The 17638-nt window shown below is 48.4% G+C and overlaps 7 protein-coding genes across 7 annotated transcripts; 3 read left to right on the top strand and 4 right to left on the bottom strand.

Annotated features, from left to right (window-relative positions):
* Positions 1-669: 669 nt before the first annotated feature.
* N7517_006295 (GMC family oxidoreductase) lies at positions 670-2659 on the bottom strand (the record flags this gene model as incomplete). Its single annotated transcript, XM_056724025.1, has 6 exons — positions 670-714; positions 762-925; positions 976-1312; positions 1364-2155; positions 2214-2484; positions 2532-2659. 6 exons carry the CDS (start codon positions 2657-2659, stop codon positions 670-672), a joined length of 1737 nt encoding a protein of 578 aa, XP_056580275.1.
* Positions 2660-3065: 406 nt separating this feature from the next.
* On the bottom strand, positions 3066-5327 carry N7517_006296 (fungal specific transcription factor domain-containing protein; the record flags this gene model as incomplete). The annotated part of the gene is made up of 5 exons (XM_056724026.1): positions 3066-3552; positions 3606-3703; positions 3768-4323; positions 4386-4831; positions 4896-5327. The coding sequence occupies 5 exons, from the start codon at positions 5325-5327 to the stop codon at positions 3066-3068; spliced, it is 2019 nt and encodes a 672-aa protein (XP_056580276.1).
* A 1177-nt stretch (positions 5328-6504) lies between these two features.
* Positions 6505-8449, top strand: N7517_006297 (sugar porter family MFS transporter; the record flags this gene model as incomplete). Its single annotated transcript, XM_056724027.1, has 8 exons — positions 6505-6875; positions 6927-7008; positions 7064-7323; positions 7380-7527; positions 7586-7896; positions 7957-7968; positions 8030-8162; positions 8216-8449. The coding sequence occupies 8 exons, from the start codon at positions 6505-6507 to the stop codon at positions 8447-8449; spliced, it is 1551 nt and encodes a 516-aa protein (XP_056580277.1).
* Positions 8450-8926: 477 nt separating this feature from the next.
* On the top strand, positions 8927-10393 carry N7517_006298 (sulfatase family protein; the record flags this gene model as incomplete). The annotated part of the gene is made up of 1 exon (XM_056724028.1): positions 8927-10393. One exon carries the CDS (start codon positions 8927-8929, stop codon positions 10391-10393), a length of 1467 nt encoding a protein of 488 aa, XP_056580278.1.
* Positions 10394-10755: 362 nt separating this feature from the next.
* N7517_006299 (uncharacterized protein) lies at positions 10756-12513 on the bottom strand (the record flags this gene model as incomplete). The annotated part of the gene is made up of 1 exon (XM_056724029.1): positions 10756-12513. One exon carries the CDS (start codon positions 12511-12513, stop codon positions 10756-10758), a length of 1758 nt encoding a protein of 585 aa, XP_056580279.1.
* A 1780-nt stretch (positions 12514-14293) lies between these two features.
* N7517_006300 (uncharacterized protein) lies at positions 14294-14785 on the top strand (the record flags this gene model as incomplete). The annotated part of the gene is made up of 1 exon (XM_056724030.1): positions 14294-14785. The coding sequence occupies one exon, from the start codon at positions 14294-14296 to the stop codon at positions 14783-14785; it is 492 nt and encodes a 163-aa protein (XP_056580280.1).
* Positions 14786-15154: 369 nt separating this feature from the next.
* On the bottom strand, positions 15155-17637 carry N7517_006301 (putative ATP-dependent RNA helicase (Hrh1); the record flags this gene model as incomplete). The annotated part of the gene is made up of 2 exons (XM_056724031.1): positions 15155-15493; positions 15547-17637. 2 exons carry the CDS (start codon positions 17635-17637, stop codon positions 15155-15157), a joined length of 2430 nt encoding a protein of 809 aa, XP_056580281.1.
* Between the last annotated feature and the right edge of the window lies 1 nt (position 17638).

A 17638-nucleotide genomic window follows, 5' to 3' on the forward strand; every position in this document is an offset into this window, starting at 1 on the left:
GTGTCTATCCATGGATATCACAGGGTCGTACATTATGAATACGAGTACGATGAAAAATTAGGTTGAATGTATTGAAAGATACAGGATAGATACAGAATGTATGGTACGTATGTCGGAGTCCACATCGGATGGAGTGTAAGACTTACCAATCATTATGACAGTTCAAAGTTTTATTTGTATAATATGTATGAATTAGAGACCTTTTCAATACTGACACTCAAGTCATTTGTTCTGCTATGTTTTTATAAAAACCAAGGTATATTACAAGTAATGAGACGATGTAATGTGGTATTACAAAGTTCCGCCGATCACCCAAAATTAGAACCACTACTGCAGCCAGGTGGGTCCGATTTATACGCGTATCCAAGATTAGCACATGGACGTGGACATAGCTGGACCAAGCTGAAAGAGAATGAATTTTCACACAAGATCTGACAAGCTTTGGCTTCGATATGTTAGTGAGAAAGATTGAAAATTATATACCAAACGACACCTTAATGATGCAACGAAGTAAAGAGTCGAAAAATATGAGATTGTTTGATTCGCTAGATTTACATACGCTTGAATCCCGCGTCGCAAAATAGACTATGGCTACTAGATTGCATCTTTGAGATTGTTGGATACTCCGGGAAGCTCAGCCGATAAAGCTGCGCTTCCATGTGCTCATGATCATTTATAGAGCTCTGGATAAGCTGCTTTGATTATGTCGGCACCCTAACACAATTAGAATCAAGTTCAACAAGTTCAGTTCATTGACATACCTTTTCTCCAATCATGTAGACAGCATTCTGGATCCGGCAGTCCGGAATGACTGGAATGATGGAGGCATCAACAATGCGAAGCCTCTTGGCCCCATGGACCCTCAGCTCAGAGTCCACCACACCTTGGTCAATGTCGTGAGACAGTCGGGCAGTGCCACAGGGATCTACAAAATCAATCTTCAAATTTCACACCATGATACCGCATTGAACTTACGATATCCAGTCTGCGCCCGATCCAGAATAAGGCGATCCATCTCTTCGTCTGACTCACGGGACATGGGCCACGGAAAATCCTCAGCAATGATCTCTTTCATTCCATCCCCGTTCATAAGGATATCATCAACAAACCGAACCCCCTCTCTCAACGCGAGGATGTCCAGTTCGTCGGTAAAGTAGTTGAGATTTATGTCGGGTTGTTCACGTGGATCGATCGAATTGAGTCTGACATGCCCGCCCTTTGACTGTGGATGAAGGAGGTCAACTACGACGGTTAGCCAGTCTCCCTCGGGTGGCATATCGAAATGCCACTGAAAAGCATCGCAAAACATGGGCTAGTTGAATTAGCAAACAAGTCTCTTCGCAGCTGTTGGTCATTCACATACAATAAAGTCGATCTCAAAATGAGGTTGACCTTCAGGTCCGAAAGGATCTTTGCCTCTATTATTTGTCTTGGCTTTGCGATACATCTCATGGTCTTCGAGTTGCCCGTCGATGCGTGGGAATGCTATCATCTCAAGGAGGCCACTAGAGAGTGGACCTGTTTTATCCTTCTTGTACTGTGTCACGGCAGCGTCGTGGTCAGTTCCTTCTCGGAGGAGAATATGGTCCAGACCCAGGCCATCCTTCAGTCTAAAAACGTGTGGAAGAATGGGATGGTCGAGGAGATGCTCGCCCACATGCTCGGACGTTATCACAGGATCAATTCCATGACGAGCCAGCTCACGTCTGGGACCGATGCCGGAAAGAAGCAATAGTTTGGGTGTTTCGAAAACTCCTCCTGCGATGATGATCTCGTTTTTTGCTTTTAGTGTGGTCTCGTTGTGATCTGTTCCGATAACAGTCACGCTCACTGCTGTATCACCTTCAAAGTTGATCTTTGTCGCGACGGTGGAATGCATTATCTCCACGTTGTCTTTCCCAGTCACATATACTGCACTGCTTGACCGGACCCCGTCATAGACCGTACTGACACAGTGGGTCAGACCCCCCAATCTGCCATTGTAGATGTCTTCTTTCAATTCATGACCCTTGCTAGTCCATGCCTGTATTAAAGCATCTCGGAAACGGGAAGTTTCTGGGAGCAGATTTGCATGGGAAATATGTAGTGGACCCTCGTGTGCGATTTTGGAAAAGTGCGGATCGTACACCCTTTCATCATCATGATATGAAGCTGGCTGAAGATGAGCTTGTTAGCAAATAAGACTCCATCAACTGTTCGGACATATGCTGTGCCTTCTGGAAATATTGTTTGCACTTTTCCCATGTCCATTCATCCCCACCGTACTCTTGCCACGCATCAAATGTTTCCCTACTACCACGAATCCAGGTGAAATAATTCAAGCTGCTACTCCCACCAAGGACCTTTCCACGGGTATTTGGCTTTTCAACGCGCTCGTAATCAGGTCTATCGACGAAGGTCGTCTGATAGGACCAGTCATACTTGCTGTTTCGGAGTTCAAATGCGCGAGCAGGCGTTGTAATCTCCGGGATATCGTCTGGATTACTATTACCGTGTCAGTTAAGCGAGTACTAGGTGGCCAGAATACCTACCCAATTCCAGCTTCAATCACGAGTATCTTCACGCCAGGATTCTCTGCTAATCTGCCTGCAACGACATTCCCTGCGGTTCCACCACCCACAACAATAAAGTCAAATGGATTCGGAGTTGGTGCAGCCATTGTACAATGACAAAGTGAGGAAAGTCGCAGAAATGATAACCTCGCTGCTCATCCACTATTTTTATAGTCAGCGCTGTCTCAAAGCTCATAACTCGAGTGTTGGGTGAAAAGTCGCTCAACATCATGCCGTGTTTCTTTCCACCGGAGCTCGGAGCACAGCTTTTTGGCCAATAATCGTAAGTTTTTCAATCTGTTCAGTGTGATGGTATCACACGATTGTTGTATGTGGAACTTGAGCGTTGGGAAATTACTGGAACTAGGGGGCACGGACATCGCATTCCGTATTGGAAACGGAACACAATCTAACTCTAGCCTTTACATAGGGGTTGGATTCGTGCAACTCGCCCAAATCTAGGCCGCTCGCCGAAAGGATCAAGGTGGTGAATTTATCAAGTCGGTCATATACCTAAAATGGAAAAAGAAATGGATCGACCCCTGACTGGCCGCCAGTCAGATATTCTGCGGGCCAAGGAGAAGTTCCATCGTCCAACATGTTCATTACAGCCATTTCTGCCGGATCCCACACCCCGGCAGTGCCGAATGATGTGAATTGTGGGAAGTTGTTGGAACTTATTGATTGGACCTCAGGGGCGGAATAGAAGGGTTGTATCATGGCAGATCGGTCCTCAATCCGGGCCGAGTGTTGTTGGTGCAATTGCTCTCGTCCAGGTATGGGCTGCAACGTTGTGATATTCAAGTTTCCATGAGATTGTCCAACACTTGTTCTGGATTGTGATATGCCAGGCGACGCGGTATTTGTAGTTGAGGGGGAATCTGAGGTCGACCCTCGTGTATCCTTGCCGTGTAAAGCTGTTCGCGCCATACGATAGATCGCAAGCGGGTTAAGCACAGTTTCCGGGGATTCTTCAACATGGGAACCTGTAAGGGAGGGGCTATAAGTCATGTTAGCAAGTCACTCCAAGAATATTCGAGTTGGAAATCTCACATTTCCTCGCTTTCTTCTGACTCTCGTTCATTTGTAGAATGATGTGCAAACTCAGGGTGAAGACCTGCTGAAATCATCATCTTAACAACAGAAAGATACTAGACGCAAATGGTTAGTAGTGTTTTCCGACAGCGTGTATGTACGGGAGAACGAGAGACATACGCAATGCTCGGCTGTTGCAACGAGAGATCTCATCTGCATGAGTGTTTCCATATTTTTGTTCACTAGAATCTTCGTTTCATTTGAGTCGGACGCGCTCAAAGAAGCGGATGAATCCCCAATGTGTTTTAAATAATATAGCATGACTTTGGTGCTGTCGTGTGCAATGATGCAAAGCCAAGTATCAGCCAGCGCTTTGATCCCATGTCTCAATGCTTCGACAATTATCTTAGAGACTCCCCGAGCGCTGTCGAAGCAGACCCTGCGACAATATTCCAAGAACTCTTTCTTGTCTGATGGAAAGTCGACATGTCGTCTTATACGGAAAAGGGTGGGCATGCCAATGCGATAGAGATCAACTAACGTTTGGTGATAAGTACACCAAAGCAGTGTCAATGCACCTAGCTGTGACGATTCCTTGCGGGCCCAAATTGAACTTGAGTGCCACTTGAGACTGTGCGGAAGATATTGCCGCCAGCTTTCACATTCGGTCGATAACTGTTGAAATTCAGAATCGGGTTCCCAGGGGGGCTTGGAGGTATCAAGCTGTTTGACGTATCTGGTAAATGGTTCAAGGTAAGCAAAAGATGTATGATCGAACTAGCGCCAACATATTCCTACCTAAGAACCCGTTTCCGAATGCTCACAAGGCGAATGAAATAAGCCTCTATGCCCATATTCTGAGCCGGCTGGAACTGATTTTGTTCTCTCGGAATAAAGCCAAGAACCTTTCCCTCATCTAGGACTTCGGTGATGCATGGAGTTCCCAGGGAGAAATTATGGCTGTGACAAGGAAGCTGAATCTTGAGGTCTTTGTCTTCAAGCAGAGTGAGCTGGTTGACACCACTACCCACCCAACTGTCCATAACATAACAGCTCCACATCAGACGCCGTTTAGATTCATTGTCAATTGGACATATCGAGTTCGGCTGAGTACAGAGGACGTCGGCAGAGCTTTCAAGATTAAGCTGTAATGCTTGTGAAATTCTTGCAGTGATGCTACTGAGGATGAACGCACTTGCATAGCTTCCAATTCGAAGATCATGATCATACAAAAGAATTGCAGTCTTGGTGGGCGAAGATTAGCTAACAGAGCCAGTTATTGCATATAGGATCATCACACGGGCTTACCATCAACTTCTCGAGGGAAAGATCATCCAAGTCCGCGAATATTCGCGCTTTGGCAATTTTTGCCCACTGATTACCAGCTGTGAGTACTGATTGCGGGGGAAATTGGGAGGGCTGGTCGAGGGCCAGGAACCTGTTGTTTGTAAGACGCACATTCAATACACGGATGGGGGAGACAGCTTTTGAGACTAACTTTGCTCCCAACGCACAGATAATATGAAGAAGGGATTCATTATTGCAACAAGACTCTAGGTCTTCGTCCAACCGCTGCATGAACGAAGGCTTATGCACAAAGCCAAAGCAACGTAAAGGGTGAACATGAGCAAAATATTCTTCAACTAGAATAAGGATTCGCTCTTTGTCAGGTAGTTGTGGGGAATGAAGCCTGGCCCAGTCAGTGTCACGTCCAATGAGCAGAATGAGAGAATATACCATGAGATAGAGCTTGGAGTGATTTCAGCAGGCGGTTGAAAAGGGAATTGAATTGATTGAGGCATATTAGGTGTAATAACAGAGCTTGAAGATGGGGTAGGAACACCCGAGTGTGATTCAGAAGTCGATTTGCTTTGGGTCTGTTGCATGCGACCTGCGCTATACGTGCACTCGATGTCTCTTCGATAGCACCGGGTACATTTTTCTCCTCCCGAACACCGAGCTTTTGCATGACGACAGGCATGACATGATTTAGACACTCGATGTCGTGTTGTGCCCGCTTGAGTTAATGCTGCGTCGTGCTTACCGCTCTTCTGCACTCTCGCAGAAAACCCAGCCTGACTTGGACTACCAGGACAGTTCAATTCGAGGCGCTCGCAATTTGAGCATATTGGCCAACGCTCATCACATTTTACCTTGCGTGCGCGACACAGAAAACAGCCTGGAAATGTCAGCCCTTGCATATACTGAATTGCTTGGCATGGAATGACATGTGGGGCCAACCTGATCGAGATCTCCTCGTGCTTGAAGCTTCTCCATCTCCACTCCACGATAACATGACTGCCGACTCCCGATGTAGGTGCCGAACGACTATAGAAGAAAGGGGAGAAGAGAGAAGCGAGCGGATCTCGCGTGGATATCCCCGATAGCGGGGGACCGCGGCAAAACCCGATTAAGCTTAGGCTTGACAGCTTCTTACTCGATTCGTGATCCTCGTGATTCTCGCGATTCTCGTCAACTATTCCGCGATTTGGTGTTTGAAGAGATTTTCGATAGTCCATGTTTAGCGTACTTGGAAAACATCCTTGAGTGCTTTGGAACTTTATTTGCACTTTATACCACAATCAGAAGAGATCGTGGATATTGCCGAGGATATCAAACCAATTGACCAGCTTCCTTAATAATGAGAATCCAAAACGATTCGTATACTTCTTAGCTCCGAACGCCACGATTTCACCATTCAATATCCATTTGACGTTTGACCAGAATTCTTCGGCTGTCGCCAAAACATGGCGGATATCGGCACAAGAGCCAATCACAATGGATGACGAACGAAGCTATCGAGCCCAATGTCAACGAAGTGGAGCTACATAAAATCCGGGGTCCCAGGCATGGAGTATTTCCTGCTGTGTTCTATGACCTTTTCTTCTCTGTCAAACTGTCTATCAAGCGTGTCAAGATGGGCAAAATACCTCAGTTGAACAATGTCTACCTCATCAGTGGGCTGGCCACCATCGGCGGTCTAATCCAGGGTTTCGATGTCTCCAGCATGTCTGCTATCATTGGCACCGACAACTACAAGAACTACTTCAACAAACCAAACTCGGTTGCTCAGGGTGGTATCACAGCCAGTATGGCTGGTGGTTCGCTGCTTGGTTCGCTCTTTTCCTCGTGGACAAGTGACCGATATGGTCGTCGTGACTCGATGTTTATTGCGTGTATCTTGTGGTTGATTGGCTCGACTTTGATGAGCGCAGTGCAAAATGTCGCCATGCTGATTGTCTCGCGAATTATAAATGGCTTCGCAGTTGGAATACTTACCAGTCAAGGGTAAGATATGCCCTACGAAAACCCTGCCACTGCCGCTAACACAATCTCCAGTCCGATTTTGATTGCCGAAATCAGTCTTCCACAGCAGCGTGGTAGGCTCCTCAGCTTGCAACAGTGGATGATTACTTGGGGCGTATGTTATCAGTTCTCCTATCTCTCCGATTGTGCCTAGCTAACGTTGGTCTCAGATCCTCATTATGTATTTTATATCATACGGCGCATCCTTCATGAGCAGCCATGCGTCATTCCGTCTTCCTTGGGGTCTCCAAATGATTCCAGCTATCATCCTCATGGTTTGTTTGCCCATGATGCCGAGATCCCCTCGCTGGCTAGCCACTCAAGACCGGTGGGAGGAAGCTGTGGATGTTCTTGCACGACTACACGGTAAGGGCAATACCCTTGATCCGCTCGTCGTTGCGCAAGCTACCGAAATTCGCGAAAAACTTGAGTAAGATTCCTAGACCTCTTGCTCCATCTGTTGACTGTTACTAACCGAATCTCAAGGCTCGAGCGGCAATACAAGAGCACCGCCTGGTCCGAACTGTTTAATTCTCGAAATATCGTTCGCGTGCACTGCGGCATTTTCACACATGTTTGGTCTCAGCTGAGCGGAACAAACGCCATGATGTACTACATCGTGTATATTTTCCAGGTAAGACTTATAGGCGAAACCATTCGGGTGGTATATAGAACTGACTTGGTACGTACAGATGGCTGGTCTGTCGGGAAACAATGCCCTTCTGTCCGCGACAATCCAATACATCATCAATGTGGTCATGACACTCCCTGCACTACTCTTCATGGATCGTCTCCCACGCCGCCGCCTATTCATTGCAGGTGCTCTTGGCATGTCTCTTCTTCAGTTCATTCAAGGAGCCCTCATGAAATCATTTGGCGAGGCCGTTCCCGGAGGCCTTAAGGGCTCTCCCACGGTTACGTGGAGGGTGACTGATGGAAGAGCGTCAAAGGCAACCATCGCCTGTTCGTACCTGTTTATTGCTGTCTATGCGCCTAGTTGGGGGTGAGTACCTTGTCCCTTTTGAATTGAGAGATTGGTAGCTAACATTTTATCTCTCACAAGACCTCTAGGATGGTATGTTTGACTACATGGAAGTAGTTTCTTTTCTGATATCAAAAGCTAACCTTTTTCACAGGGCCTATCCCCCCGAGATTATCCCTCTCTATATCCGCAGCAAATCAGTCTCTCTGGCGACATTCTTCAACTGGGCCTGCAATTTCGCCCTGACATTCTTCTCTCCTCCTGGATTCCAACATATCCAATACAAGGTGCGTTTACAATTCACTCAACATATATATTATATGACTAACTCTAGTCCTAGATGTACTTCCTCTTCGGAACCTTTTGTTTCGTTGCTGCGATCCACGTCTTCCTTCTCTTCCCAGAGACATGCGGCAAATCACTGGAGGAGATCGATGCTAGCTTCAACAACGAAAGTATCTGGGCCTTCAAAGCTAAGCCAGTATCAAGCCGGTTCGCTGCCGAAATCGAGCAGGCAAAGAAAGATTTGGAGGCGGGCAAGGTGCCCGAGACTATTTTTGAGCCGAAGCAGTAGACACTAGTCCGCAGAGGTAGATATTTGTTTGGCAAAGTAGCTAATAGTTTAGTATATGCATTTCTCTAATTAATAATAATAATTGTCTTGCATCTGAAACTATCATCAACTGTAGCACCAAGCAGCCTGAAAGTGTGGCAGTACACGTACCCGTCTTCACCTTTCCACCTTGTCACTCTTTACCCCTTTATCCAAGTCCTTGAGCAATCTATATTGCACAGTCACGAAATAAACTCACATTATGGCGCAACCACATAGTGGACCTATATGGGGGCCAGGGAACCTGTACGCGAGATCCGGGCGATATCCGTGCCATAGCTCATCCCCACACTCTAGCAAGAACCAAGCCGACATCCGGTTTATCATAAGCCAAGCTAAATAATAATGTCGCGGGGATCCCAGTCGCAAGTTCTAAAAAAAAAATAACCCTGCACATCTCAATTGCAAAAGGAACTTAGTCGAGCTCTCATCGCAACTATGGCTAAACGCAACATCCTCCTCATGATCGCCGACGATCTAGGCAAACAATTGGGCTGCTATGGAAACACCAAGATTCAAACCCCAAACCTGGACCAGCTAGCATCCGAGGGAACGAAGTTTGATCAGGCGTTCACGTCAACTGCTTCCTGCAGCGCTAGTCGCTCCGTCGTCTATACCGGCTTGCATACTCACCAGAATGGACAGTATGGGCTACACAATAACCGACACCACTTTACAACTTTCGACCATGTCGAGACTGCACCTGCTCTCTTCTCAAAACACGGTTACTCGACTGGCTTAATTGGCAAGCTCCACGTTGGCCCTTCCAGCGTTTACCCTTGGGAGATGTGCGCAGAGAGTGACAGTCGCGATGTGGCATCTGTTGCCGATCAAGCTTCGGCATTCTTTGAAAAGTCAAGTGCGGACGAGAAGCCTTTCTTCTTGACAATCGCTTTTATCGATCCCCATCGGGACTGGACTCGTTCCGGGTTCGGGAATGACGGCGAGTACGACTCCCGCGTGAAGAAGATTGATTACTCTCCCGAGGACGTCGAAGTCCCGCCGTTCGTCAACGACCTACCCGGTGTGCGCTATGAATTCGCGGAATATTATAAGTCTATCTCCCGGCTCGATCAGGGCGTGGGTATGGTGCTGGAGGGATTGAAGAAATCCGGTCTGGCAGATGATACGCTGGTTATCTTCCTGAGTGACAATGGGCCACCGTTCATTAATTCCAAGACAACACTGTACGACGCCGGTGTCAGTCTTCCTTTGATTATGAAATGTCCTGGGTCACCTGCCGGCATCACAAACCCCAACATGGTTTCGTACATCGATATTCTGCCCACTCTGCTCGATTACGCGAAACATCCTAGCCCCGAGCATCCAGACCGCATCGGTCGTTCGATACTCCCCGTCCTCGCTGAAACATCTTCGCTAGAGGACTGGGGCCAGGTCTTTGGATCTCACACATTCCACGAAGTCACCAACTACTGGCCCACGCGCATGATGCGCAACCGGAAATACAAGTACCACCGCAACATTGCTTGGAGACTCGATTTCCCATTCGCGGCTGATATTTATGGGTCATTGACATGGGAGGAGATCCGAAATGTCGATACCAGTCCTAAGATGATCGGGTCTAGACCCTTGAAGGATTACTTCTTCCGTCCAGCCGAGGAGCTGTATGATATCCAGGCTGATCCGAATGAGATTCGTAACCTTGCTAAGGATCCCGAATATCAGTCTATTCTTGGAGAGATGAGGGCTGCGTTAGAGAAGTGGCAGCGCAGGACGGAAGATGCTTGGTTGTTCCGGGATGGTGTTTCTTTGCTCTTCGTCAGACATCATCTCGAGGCTGGGTTCGAGGTGCCGGATCGTTTCGACTTTGACGTTGATGCGCCTGAAAGTAAGGGGAAGCCTATTTTTAATGGAGATTTGCCTTGGGGTGTTGCGGCAAAGTGATTTGTACAGTTAAATTGAGATTTTAATTACGGAGATTCAGGTAGTTTGTCGCACTCAATATTCAAACTTATTTATTTCACCAGTGGACCCTGTAAGTGAAATGTATAGGTTGATGACAAAGTTGTATGCCGTATGTTCGAGTTTCAATATATGAAGAGAAGAGACCGAGAAGAACAAATCCCCACAACGCCATAAACCACATATGTAAACAAAAGCCAATGAAACCGGAAATTGTTCGTTCGTTAAATTATCATGAGATAGTAGGCGCAAATATATAGCCGGCGATACCCCGAAATGACATTGGCATCCACCGACTCCGAGATATGCCTCATGCGCACTGCAAATTGCAAATATGTGGGTGTTCACACCTCACCCCAATTGCCGAGCCCAGCTCCAACACCAATAGGACTGTTGCTCTCGCTACCGCCAATATCCCAGTAGTTCCGGCTAGAACTTGTCATCGTCCGCCGGCTAGAAATAGCCGAGAGCTTGGCGCTCTGGCTGGCGCAACTAGAGCTAGGGCGTCGGAGATGCGGTCGTAGGAGTGGCGAGGAGACGCCCGCTGGGTTTGACACACCGGAGAATTGTGATACGCGGCGAGGCTGAGTTTGTGATCGGGAGTAGGCACGCGCTACGAGTGGGTGATGTTGTCGGATGATGGCTGCTCGGCGGGATGCATCTTGTGGGCGGCGGGGTGGAGTTGGTGTGTGTGCTTCGTTGGGCATGTACCCTCGGCGGCTGAAGCGGTTGCGGAGGTAGCGGAATACCATCATTACATCAAGGCCGCTTTCCCAGTACTCGGATTCGTGTTGGAGTTTTGTTGATTCAGGGAGTTGGTCGGATCGCTTTGGATCCTCATCTTCGATGCCCCATTGTGCTTCGTGCTCGCGGGTTGAGTCTCGAAGTGTGGGCAAGAAGTGGGGGGATAGCATGGACTCGCCAGCTGTATCGGCGGTGGTTGATGAGGTGGATTCGGCGGGTTTCTGAGAGATCCCGCTTTCCGCTAGGCGGTTGAGAGACATCCCCGCATATTCGGCGGATATATCTTTAGTCATTTGATAATATGTTGTAAATGCCCCGGGATGTTCACAAAATTGATGGACAAGTATACCCAGCTCATGGGCGATCGTCTTAAGCACCTTTGTCTGCCACAGTGGTGAATCGTTATACTCTGGCTCTGGTTCACGAGCCAGTACCGTTTCCATGTCTAGTGGATCTTCTTCGGGGTGAGATTGCGCGTCCAGCGGCAACGCCTCACCGAAGATGACGGAGAGCAAGGAGTCATCAATCCCGATCAGGTCACGGATCACGGTTCGTGTAATACGGCGCCAGAAAGACTCTTCGTCCTCCGAGACATCTTTCGACAGAGATATATCCCGTGATAGCACCTCAGATACACGCGTCTGGGGGCTGTGATCAACAGAACGACGAAGGCTCGGTCGGCTAGTCAGACTAGTGCGCCTCTGTCTAGTTTCCCGTTCGATTTCCTGCAACAGAGCCCGGCTCTGGTCCATGCGCCACTCCTCGATTCGCTGCCACCGTTCTCGCTCGACATTTGCCTCGCCCTCCTCGACGGTATCCAGATGCCTCTGCACACTTGAGTTACGACGATGTTGGAGGTGACCGTAGGATAGCCGCTGGGGGTTGTATTGTTCGTGCCGCCAGAGCTGATCTTGGACTTCCTGACTCGAGGCCTGGAAGCTGCCTAATCCATCATGGGCCGGAAGCATCGCCGGCGGCCCCTGATCAACGCGTATTGGGGAAGCCGGGGCCAAATCGGGTGCTCGAAAGGCGTGCAGTCCATCGTCTAGGCTGTCGAGTTCGGTTCCATCTTCGTCCAGTTGGTCGTCGAGGGCATTCTCGTCATCGGGTTCACCCTCGACGCCAGATGCAGACTGGGTTGCAGCAAATGAGCCAAAGTCACTCAGTCGAGAAGCTCCCACAGTACGCGTGCGATCGGTTGAAGTCGTGTGTGTACGAGCGGTCGGGGAAAATAGGACCCATTGTGCGGTGTCGTCATCGCGCTGTTCGGCCGAGGAGGGGATGTTGAGAGTAGGTGGTTGGGGGGTTGAGTAGGATGTTCTGCGGCGAGGAACGTGTTTTGGGACCTGGAAGGCCATGCTGATCTGGTAGCTCTAAAGCAGATAGGGAGACAGATAGTGACACAGATAAGCGGATTGGAGGGTGGGTCCAGAAATCACAGGGAATGTAGTCAAGTGGGGGATAGAGGCATTAGAGCATATAAAAAGATTGTTTGGAAGTGATAGGAATAATATAGGAAGAATCCAAGTTTAAGGAACAAGAGTTGCCCAGCCTCGAGGTGGTGATGTGAGGTGGAGAGATTAGCTGATAAGCGGGTATATGCCAGCCATGCCCAAAATGGGATTCAACGATCCCACTCTGGAATGATCCTCCAATGATGCAACCGGTATCGGAATGGTGAGACCACTCTTTCAGTGCTTTAATCCGTATCCGTTCGATTCGCCTGTTTTATGAGGCAAATACTGAAGCCATAATCTTAAATCCTCATCAGCTGACAGACGGTCACCAGGATCGACACTGTGACGTGTGAACTTGCCATCAGTCACAATTATAAAGATGGTTCTATCGAAGGGGAAAACACTACACCGTACTTTGATATCGCCAAGCAGACCACCGTGTTGGACCTCCGTATTGGACCTCCGTGTTGCCTTGTTTGCACTAATATATGTATATATATATATATACCCCTCAGTTGGCCCCGTACTAGATCGAGACAGATAGCAAACTGCCAACACAAGGGACACATTTAACTCAAGTTCTAGCCCCAAGATGAATCATTCAAAAAAGGGAAATTGTAAGCGATCCCCAAGGACAAGTTAATCGAACGTCAAACACAACACATAAAGCAGTTGATTCGAAAGGATGCCGGGGGGTTGGCCGTGGTATATGCGGTGTAGGGGGCTGGGAGCTGCCATGATTGTTTAATTTCTATACGGAGTCTCATCCGAGGGTTTGGCTTAAAGTCCTGTTGAATCGTTGCAATTTCTGAAGCGAAATGGTAGTTTGATTGTCTTGTTCGCCATGTGTGACGCTTGACCAGGGAAATTTCCCGATTGGGACAACTACCTGAAATTCAAGGTCTCATGAGATGCCACGGGAGTTCTGCCGAGACAGATACAACCGCGAAAAATGCCAATATTAATCTACTATAACATAGTAACTGGAACTGACAATTAATTCTTCCAGTTTCTTTTCCGAGCAGCAACCTAGCATATGGCCAAATAAGAAGATATGCATACATCGTACATATCTCGGAATAACGTATCCCCGCGTCGGCAACACCCTTGTATGTGTTGTCGTTCATCAAGGCTTCCAAGGACCGGAACTTATTCTCTCCCTAACATCATGGCTGCAGTCCAAAAGCTAAGCGAGTCAACATATACATTTCTTGGTCTTATAGACCACACGTTAGATGATATTGAAAGTCTCTGTCATCTAGACAACAGTCATGAAAGACGCCTCCCGTGCTACGGAATTGGAGCGTTGGAAACTTTGCCTCTGGAAATTCTTCACATGATACTTTTATGGCTTGATATTGGGTCAATTACTGGTTTCCGACGCGTCAACAGAAGAGCAAGGCTGGTCGTAGACCAAATTCCACAATACAAACAGATCATTGTGCACGCTCCAGCTTCAATCCGAGGATGTCTTAGCATAAAATGCGGATTTTCGTTCTCTTGCCAAGATCTTTATAACAAGCTGCGTACAGCTGATTGTGATAGTTGTGGTGATTTTGGTGGTTACCTATACCTAGTCACCTGTCGTCGCGTTTGTTTCCTTTGCTTTACCGAGACGACCGACTACCTACCACTCCTACGAAGTGACGTGATTCGAAAATTTGGACTTCGCTCAGAACATATGGCAAAACTACCTTCTTTTAAAACCATTCCTGGTCGGTATTCATCCGGAGGAATCAAATGTCGCCGCCAACTTACTTTGATTGATCATTCTGCTGCGCGTGAGGCAGGTATCATCGTGCACGGAAGTAGCACCGCAATGAAAGAATACGCATCAGGAAGTCTTACCAATAGAATTCAGGCTCATCAGTCTCGAAATGCGCAATCTACTCGCAGAGGGAAACCGCGACCGCTCCGGTCAGATGACTCCTTTGATGGGTTTTCATCTAATCCGATGCGCTTTATGGGAATCATTCGAGCACCAGTTCTTGATACTACCACGGGAGCTCCGGAATGGGGATTTCATTGTATTGCTTGCAAACCTTATCATTACAGCCGTCCGCTACACTGGCGTCGAAAATTTACGAAGGAGAGCTACCGAAATCATATTGAAGAGTGCGGAGAGATCATTGACGGCCAGCACAAGCCTCAGCGAATTGACGAATCAATTTGATTTGACAGTTAACTTGAAGATATCCTACCATATACCACGTAGCTGGCGATTAATCTTCGTTTCCTGTGGGTTTAGCGTGAACTGGTTGAACCACATACGTATGTGCATCGATTTACAGGTATGATAGGTTCGTTGTTAGCCAGGCAAGGTTCAGCTATGGGGTCCCCTTTTGGGGCAGGTTAGAGGGATCATCCAATGTTCCCCTTCTTCGCTTCTTTTAATCCCCTGATATAGCCATCCATAGATCTCAGAAGACCTTAGAGATTTATCACGTCGGGGTGGGAGAGGTCTTCGTTGAATCATTTGACGGGTATCATCACCCACGGGGTATATATTAATCTACTCAAATATAGCATCTTGAGCCGACAATCAATCCTTCCCAGCCAAAGCCTCTCCCACCCAATCCATCTGCACAGCACTGACGCCTCGAGCGTAACTGCGATTGGTGAACACAAATTCGTTGTACATAATTGCCTCAAGCTTCTTGCCGTAAAGCACACTCGAAGGGTGGATGGCAACAGTTTGATTACCAACTATCGTACGATAACTGCCGTCCGGCACGAGACGAGCCGTATTGGTCGCGAATCCGGCTAGGAAACTCTGGAGAATGAGGATGGGCGAGGGATCGTGTAATGAGGTATTGTTCAAGGCTTCGCTAGTGAGCAGCTTGGCTGCTCGGCATTGGGTGCGGAGCTGTTTGCGGACGTCCTGTGTTTTCGTTAGTTCATATGACTAGTATCCGGAAATTATGTAGTACTCACCATCACTGATTGCATCGCCCGGTGGGAGACCAGATGTCGCTCTGCCCATGCCTTGCGGTCGGAGTGCTCGGAAGCATACACACGTACAGTCATCAGCATAGTCAGGTGGTCACCCTCGCGACGGTATAGATCCCGACGAGCTGCCTCTGCTGCTTCCTTCTTCTCATCTGAGGTGGTGTTGAGGAAAATGTTCTCCACACTGAGACATGAAATAATATCAATGACATCTAGCAAGCATTCATGCCCATTCTCTGCAGCTGCCAACAGGACACGTCCTAGAGTAGGAGTCAAGGGTAGCTTGGCAATGTGTAGGCCGACGGCGCTGATTTTTCCATCATCCTCGAGAGCATTAATGTTCAATAGCTGTAGAAGAGCTTTCTCAAGTGCTTCACGTGGTGGCCGGGTCAGGAACGGGAATCCAACAATGTCATCAACGCCACGCGCCTTCATGTTAAGCAGGGCTTGGCTCAAATCACAGCGCAGAATCTCGGGAGTGTTTGTCTCATCCAGAGCCAGATAGTCTTTCTCTGTGTATAGCCGGAAACATTGACCAGGAGCCTCACGACCAGCTCGACCCTTTCTCTGGATCGCAGCTGACTTGGAGATAGGCTTCACCAGGAGCGAGTCAAGACCAAGGCGAGTGCGGAACTGCTTGACCTTTGCCTTGCCGCAGTCAATCACGTGCCGTACACCAGACACAGTGACGGAAGTCTCAGCAATATTAGTGGAAAGCACAACCTTGCGTGTTCGTGGTGGAGCAGGGGCGAAGACCCGTTGCTGAGCAGCCTGTGGCAGAGCGGCGAACAGGGGTAGAACGAGAATTTTAGGAAGCGATGGGTCCATGCTCATGGCATACTCATTCACCAGGTGTTCCAAGGCCTCGACGGTTTCCTGACCAGTCAGGAACACAAGGATATCACCCGGCATTGGTTCCTTTTGGTGAATTTGGAAGATAATTTTGAGCGCAGCATCCACAAAGTCATGTACTGGCGCGGGCGAGTAGATAGTTTTGACCGCGAATTGCCGACCCTTAATGCGGCATACAGAGATATCCTTTGGAGTTGTAATATCCATTTTATCGGTGTCAGGCTCAGCTCCTTCGATAGCCTTCTGCTCTGGCTCCGGGTGTTTGAATCCAGCTTGGAAGAAGTCCGTTAGACTCTCCATATCAGCTGTAGCACTCATGACAACTACCTTGAGTGGCACACCACCCCGGCCCTCCTTCTTGCCAGATACAAGATTCCGCAGGAATCCAAGGGTCAGATCCACATTGATACCCCGTTCGTGGACCTCATCAACAACAATAGCGCTGTACTTGGTCAGATTCGGATCGTGCAACATCTCTTGCAGCAGCATTCCCTCGGTCAAGAACTTGACTCGCGTACTAGGTGATGTAGACGTATCAAAACGCACAGAGTAGCCGACCTTGCTAGCAGGCGAGTGCGATCCAAGCGGCGTACCCATCTCCTCAGCTACACGGCGGGCCAGTGAAATGGCAGCCACTCGTCTTGGCTGAGTGATAGCGATGCATCCTCCGACCATTTTCTTCTCCGTTTTCCCATCCCGAGTGATTTGCGTAGGCACGGGCCGACACCAAAATTCGTCTACCAAGAACTGCGGGATCTGCGTACTCTTTCCGCTACCCGTCTCACCGACCAACAGCATGACATCTTGTTCCCGTAGCAGTTCGCGGATCAAATCGGCATTTTCGAACACGGGGAGCTTTCGTCGCGTCTCGAGGAGGGCTTTGGCCTTTTCTCGTAAGGGTGTGAAGTTGGTTTTGGTATCAGCGAAGGGTCTCGACTTCGATTTCGTGAACGATTTTGAAGCAGGTGCGCCATTCGCTTGAGATACTGTCTCTGGCTGCTTTTTTGGCACAGTGACTGCTGTTTCTACCTGCTTGGCAGGCGCGGGGATTTCCCTTGGTTCATCTTGATCGGCGGGTTTGGAGGCTTCGTGCTCATCGAGCTTGCGCTTCTTGTTTCTCTTCTTCTTGCGCTCGGGTTCTTCTGTGGATTGAAGCGAGAGCTTAGGCTTCACAATCTTCTCATCGTCCGAGTCCGCGAACACGGTACGAACCTTTTCTGGCATT

Source organism: Penicillium concentricum (genome assembly GCF_028827145.1).
Source record: "Penicillium concentricum strain IBT 3081 chromosome Unknown utg000002l_segment0_segment0, whole genome shotgun sequence".
Lineage (NCBI taxonomy): Eukaryota > Fungi > Ascomycota > Eurotiomycetes > Eurotiales > Aspergillaceae > Penicillium > Penicillium concentricum.